Source organism: Anopheles coustani, chromosome 2 (genome assembly GCF_943734705.1).
Source record: "Anopheles coustani chromosome 2, idAnoCousDA_361_x.2, whole genome shotgun sequence".
NCBI classification, from domain to species: Eukaryota; Metazoa; Arthropoda; class Insecta; order Diptera; family Culicidae; genus Anopheles; species Anopheles coustani.
In genome coordinates, this window is record NC_071289.1 from 65,320,780 (window position 1) to 65,327,508 (window position 6,729).

General features: G+C 42.2%; 1 protein-coding gene across 1 annotated transcript; it reads left to right on the forward strand.

The window, feature by feature from the left end:
* Positions 1-5,500: 5,500 nt before the first annotated feature.
* Positions 5,501-6,144, forward strand: LOC131263877 (uncharacterized). The gene is made up of 3 exons (XM_058266153.1): positions 5,501-5,672; positions 5,742-5,972; positions 6,032-6,144. Exons 1-3 carry the CDS (start codon positions 5,501-5,503, stop codon positions 6,142-6,144), a joined length of 516 nt encoding a protein of 171 aa, XP_058122136.1.
* The last annotated feature ends 585 nt before the right edge of the window (positions 6,145-6,729 follow it).

A 6,729-nucleotide genomic window follows, 5' to 3' on the forward strand; every position in this document is an offset into this window, starting at 1 on the left:
GCACAAAGTAATTTTTAGTTCTGCCGCGATTCGTGAGTGTGTTTTCGAAATTGCTTCCAAATCGCAATCAAGGGGGTGGGAGAAACCCCAAACAGCTGACAAGCCACCCCAAAGACACACGTTCGCGTGCGGTCCGCGTGGCACACGCGTTAATCAACATCCGCAATTCTGGGGTGTTAACAAAGACGACGCCACCACGTTGTTAGCCCCGTGTGGTTAGAGTGCCAGGCTCGTAGAACCGCGTCACCCGCGAGAGGTTCTATGCAACGGTTGAAATCGAAAATCGGTTCCCTGCAAGGTCGTACCAGAATTGGAAAGTAAGAACGGGGGTTGGCTAGAGCTCACAATGTCTTTGGTGTGCATTTTCTTCCGCAAGAGGTCTAAATGATTCGGAGTCAATGGACTATTAATCATCAGTAGTTAAGAATTGATCAAAATTGGATTTATGACTAGCTTGACGCCCCGGCTATGCTCGGCGAAGAAGGGGTTGAAAAAATAGTTATGGTTTTGACACTTTACTTGAGAGTTATGTTTCTTTTACAAGTTACAATATCGGCATATTTTAAATAGTTGATATTACATCGATTTTCCGGTGTTGTATAAACCCTGTTGTATAACATTGATGTATATACCTTGACATATCTGTACATGCTTTTATTGTTTGTGTTAGCAAAACTGAGTTTCAGTAGTGAAATTTAAATGATTTTATCAAAAACCAGTGATCAAACAAATCTTTAACAACATATGCAGTTCCTAAACTTAATGTGTTGAAAGTTTCAGAATCGAAGGTTCAGTATTGATCGAGTTTTTAGTGTACACTGGAGGAAACAAGAATAGCACCACCCTGGTTTTTGACAATATTTTTTATATTTCCATAAAGTTGGTGCTTTTTCGAGTTTGGTACGTTATTACAATCAGTTTCACAACTTTCCAGTGGATTACGGTCGCATGAATGAGGGCTAATAACGTTAAAATCCAATAATTCATGAAAACGGGGAGGAAATAAAAATAGCACCACTTTGGTTTTCTGTTCAGCAATTGAAGATATTCTAACAAAACCTGAATTAAAATATAGTTTATTAATTTTATTAGTAAATATAAGAGTATTTGTATCTAATCCCTTCAATACGCGGTGATTTGGAGGTACATAATACATTTTTTCAGAGAGTTTTGCTCATGATGCTCCCAGCATTCACGAATACGAATTAGCACGTGATTGTTGCCTAATTTTTTTTACATTTGAAGTCAACCACGATGACCATGAATAGGCCAAAGGCTTTTTATGAGATTAGGATACAAAGACCCTGCTGGCCACCTTGATAGCTCCATTCTTATGCTAGGAATCCAACCTGTAGTTTACATCAACTCATGGAATCCGGTATATTTTTATTAGAAAACGAAGTCTAAGCTCATCCAAGTTTAATTTTGTTCAATTAATCTTGTTTCTAGTATATCAAACTTCATTCTCAGTCAGATGCATGGCAAGGTAAGCTTTTGTTGCAGCGAGAGAGCTCCCCATAGCAATGGTTTAACACCACCAACGTTACAGCTCATTTTAACACCAGGTTCTTGTTGAAGATCTAGCTAAAAGTATTGTCAATCATGTAGGCAACCAAAAATGAACTTTATATCACCTGAAAAGAACTTTTTTTCATGCGTCGCAGCAACAAATATACCGAAAAGTGAGTTTGAACCGTTTCAATGCATGTCGCTCTGTCATGTTGGACTTGCGGAATCTTTCTGGCTACATGTAGTTTTCCCCGCTCAACGTAATTGACTGCAAATGTCTTATTGGTAACTTAAGTTGAATTCTGCACGATTTAGAATCACTATTTGTCCCTGGTTTGCTCCTTATTTATAAATTATTCGCATATCCATCTCCGTAAGCTGGGTTTTACTCCAGCGTTGGTCCTTGTGGCCGTCGTTACCGGAATGTTTCATCAACCCTACTGCTATGATATGTAATCGGAAGGTTTTTAGACCGATTTTCAGGAAACAGCCCTCTACTACCATGCTCAGTTTTGACTTTTAGCTCGGTTTTAACGAAGCGATGCCGTGATCTGACCCATGTCTTCTAAATGACTTGGAAAATCAAATAACACACGACTAATAAAATTTAATTTCCATAGTTTAGGTTCCATACTAACTACTAATATCTAAAAAACTCGTTTAAGATTATTAGTTTTTTGAATATCTTCAATTGCTGAACAAAAACCAAAGTGGTGCTATTTTTATTTCCTCCCCATTTTTAGGCTTTTTCGATTTAAATGGTAATTCTCCACATTAAAGCGTCCGTAATCCACTGGAAAGTTGTAAAACTGATTGTAACAACGTACGGAACTCGAAAAAGCTCCAATTTTATGGAAATATAAAAAATATTGTCAAAAAACAAGGTGGTGCTATTCTTGTTTCCTCCAGTGTATACAAAAGTCCATGCTAAAAAAAACTAAAATATGTAATAGATTAAAGTTGATGCACAAATTTCCAAAAGACTTTTTGATGAATAACATTAATGTTTAATCTCTTGACAAGTAGGACTGGGTAGGTTTTCCATCTTTTGAACTGTTATAAACTATTTATTAAATGCATCTTCACACTGTATATAAATTCCTGTAATTATCATTCGAAAGCTTGAAAATTTCAAAAAGCACTCTACCATTAGCCAGACCACGAAAAACCCATTTCTTTTACATTGAAGGTGCATTCGATTTAAAATATGCAGACCCTGTTTTCAAGTACACCATGCTCTCGTTTCGCGTTGATAACCGATCAAGCAAAGACACACACAACACACACGCTTCGGTCGGTGGAAGTCGTTCGAGTGACCTTAACATACCAACCGCCCACTGAAAGGGTGGCCCTTTCGGTGGCCCACTTGTAACGCATCATTGACCAGGAGCGAAGGCATGCCGCCGCCACCGCCGCCGCCACTAACGATGGTAAAGTTTTCCGGAAGAAAATCGCTACGTACTTCCAGCAACAGGCACGCGCCAACCATTTTAAGAGTCGCGCTCGATCAACTTTCAGCTGAGGGTTTGTTTTTCATTAAATCCCTTCCCTCTGGGTTTCGGTTTCCTCGCTTGACTGATGCAACTCGTTACATTTCTCCGTAGGAAATGGAAACTCGCCCAGTAACGCGCAGGTATTTGGAGCATTCCGTTTTCCAGCCGCTTGCGAATACACGAACGCCGATGATGGAGGAGCGTCCGAAAGCTAGGCTCATCGTTGCAAAATCGAAACAATGTCCAGACGGCCGACGAGGACCGACGGCGGAGGTGTAACGGAGTGTGTAATCATGGCATTATTATGTCATTAATCTGCCTACCCTCCGAACAACTTCGTTGAACGACCGTTCTGTCAAATGAAGGGAGAGACCCGCGCTTAAAGCTTTCTCGATCGACGCCACACAAACCCATGTCCATCGGGAGCCTTCGGTCTAGTGTGTTCCAGTTTTACTTTTTTTCTCAACCTCTCCCGCGGTCTGCCACTCCTCTCTTTTGCTTGAACTTGGTGCGAAGAATGTAAGAAATTTTGATTAATTTAAAACGCCCCTAAATGGCCACCGGACTCACCTAAACGCACTGGCGACTTGCCTTCTTGAAGCAGACCCGCAGACATCGTCAAAGAGGCGCGGGCGAAAGTCATAACGATTTGCAAATCACTCTCGAGCTGGACGCGTTGAGCGAACGTGAATGTTAGCTTTAATGAGCATTAGCGTAATGTGAGTTGTTGCTCATTGATTTGTGTCTTCAAGCAAAAAGAACTGCCAAAAGGTACATCGGTACGCAAGTAATGGTGCTTTAAGTTGTCATTTTAAGGATTAATCCAACTCTTTTTTTGTTGCTATGGATTATTAATCGATTTAATTGGGATGCGAATCGATCAAGGGTATACAACTTCCAGTTTTACGATTTATTGCTCCTACCTGAAAAGTATAATCTTTTTTCCGGTTGATATTGTAAACTGGGAACGAGTTTTTAAAACCTAAACAAACATTGTTAATTTCCGCGGCGAGTCACCACGCGTAACTAATGACTTTAATTATATCTTCGATCTCCGTTGCTCAACCGAAATCGAATGGCTCAAAAATTGATCGGTATCTAAAATGAAGAAGAAAAAAAACATATATGAGAGGCCTATTACAGCGCGCCTATAATGAGAGCGGCGTCCAAAGTATAGGCGACGGGACACGAAATTTCAAGCGCACACGCATGACTGACTTGTACTTGACCGATCGCAATAAATCAATCGCCAGGAGGAGCGGCCCACTCGCCTGGGTGTCATGGAAGCCCTCCCGACCGGGGACGAAAAAGAGCGAAACACATTGTTTGTTGCCCACAATGTTGGGCTGAAGAGGTTTTTGGAAGGTGCGTTGCCGTTTTTTTTTCCTTCGCGTGTTGTAGTCGTAAATCATAAATCGATATCCGTACCGTACGCGAATTGATCCGAACGAGCCTATTTGCCGGAGGGTATTGATCGGTGTCTCCCAAGGTGGACCGACTATCTGTTTATTTTGTTTGCCCTTAAAAACCTTATCCAACATACGGTGCGTAATGTTTGCCGAACGAAGCGGTAGCTTATCTGCGGAAGTACGCGGGGAATCGCGATTAGCAACCGGCTTTGGTGATGCCCACGCGAGAGGTTTGAAGTACGGGCGGAGAATGACGGATTTCGTGGAGGAATTCGGGGAAACTCCCCGCGGTCGTATTTGGTTTAACTGCGCGACGCTTTCCCCCGGTGCATTTGGAAGCATCCTAAAGGTGCGATAAATGCCATTTTTATGGTGCCATCAAACGAACTTTTCGCCGCGGCATTCTGGGGGTTGCGCTTTACGAGCGCCGAAATGGGCGCCGGTGTGCAATGCAGATGCAGAATTGCGCAAGCCCTGGTAATTGCCATGCACGGTATGGTGCCCCGAAAAGCCGCACGGCTGCACTTTCTATTGGTTCACGCTGTTCCAGGCAGTAAAGATGCACACGAGCTCTCCCTCTCGAATGCGGTTAATCGTTAAAAGAGGGTGTTAAGTAACGCTAAAATCATGGCAAGCTTTGACATCGATCGATGTTAGGCAATGATGTTTGATGGAGAGTTTAGAGAAATAGAAATCGAAAAGATTTAGCTAACTTTACGAGCGGATTCGACAACCACATGTTGTTTCTGGTGTTTATTGCTATTTTCAACGCAAACTAAATAGTTTTCAACGACCCTTCATTCGACCGCTTCCGGTATTGTATTGTTTTAAATCAGACTGCCGTTGCAGTTGCACGTGTTACCACATCTTACCGTATTTTGCGTTGCATTTCAAACGCCATCCCGAACGCCTTGAGAAGGTAAACAAAAAAGCATCCGCGCCGGCGTCCTGATAAGCGATCCCATGCTGAGGCGTCGGGGAAACCCAAACCGATTGATAACCTTAATCAATCGGACGTGCGACCGATAGAATCGATGCTAGCTCCTGCGCCGTGGGTCAGAACGTCGCGGTCGCTCAGTGATGCTCAAAATGCGCTGCACGCTAGTTCCGGGCTGGTGCTACATACCGTACGAGGAGAAGAAGCTGATCGCGTACCTGGCTGGGTGCGGGACGACGGCCTGCAGCGTCTACCTGCTGACCATGGCCGCGCGTTCGTTAAGTTTTGACAACCAGAGCAGGCCCTGTTGCTTCCAGACCAGTGGTACGTATGGAGATTGAATCGCGATTCCGCAAACATGAGCTTGGAACCTCTAGAGACCTGTATCAACAGCGTTCACCCTCGAGATCACACTGGTGGTAATCTTTTCGATCGTGTACCTCGTCATCGGAGGAGCCTTCTTTTGGGGCATTTGGCGCGAGCAAGCGCAGTGCCTGCTGCCCTTCCTGTGCTTCCTCATAGCAGCGACCGGGTTCCTCGGCCATGTGCACATCGATTGGATGCTGTACGAAGCCGGCATCGGTGAGCGCCCGTTCGGCATCTTCGCCTTCGTTTGGGCAACGCGTAAGTTAGACCATCGACGAAGTTTGCGTGGTATTCGCTTATCAAATTCTATTCCACAGTGGTGCTGACGTTTGCGAGCACTATCATTTTGCTGCTTTATCGCGAAATGAATTCGGGAGTTCGGTCGAAAAAGGGCGATTTCGAGGTGTTGTATAACAACGAGAAATTTTAGCAGTTAACTTATGTGATAGAAGAGAGGAAACCGTATCTGGGATGTATTTTTTATGTCGATGTGAGGTCAAACAAAATCAATCCATGAAGAATAAATACATGAGACCTTCTTCATGGATGAAGTCATTCATGTTTTTTTATTTAATATAAGTTTTACTAAAATCACATTATTGACACTAGTTTCGTATCAAAGGAATATAGATTAATTCAAAGAATAAAGAACAAATTGTACTGAGAAATTATATTTGAAAATGTTTTTGTCAAACAGTATTTGTTAATTTTTAGGATGTTTTTAACTTTTTTACAAAAATTTTATGAAATGTCATCAGAAGGAAATTGTTTCAAAATGTATGATGTTTTAAAAAAAATTCCATGAAATTTTGCATAATATCTATTTCCTTAAATGTCTGATATTTCTACTGAACACTCTACTGAACATTCTTTATGAAGTCGTTTGAAGATTGGTTTAGTCTGAGGCCAAAGTTATGATCTCACATTCTATCGCTTACTGTTAGCCTAAGTGTGTAACAGAACGTTAAAAAAAACTATCGTTTAAATCTTGGTCCAATAAAAATTTGTCTTATGG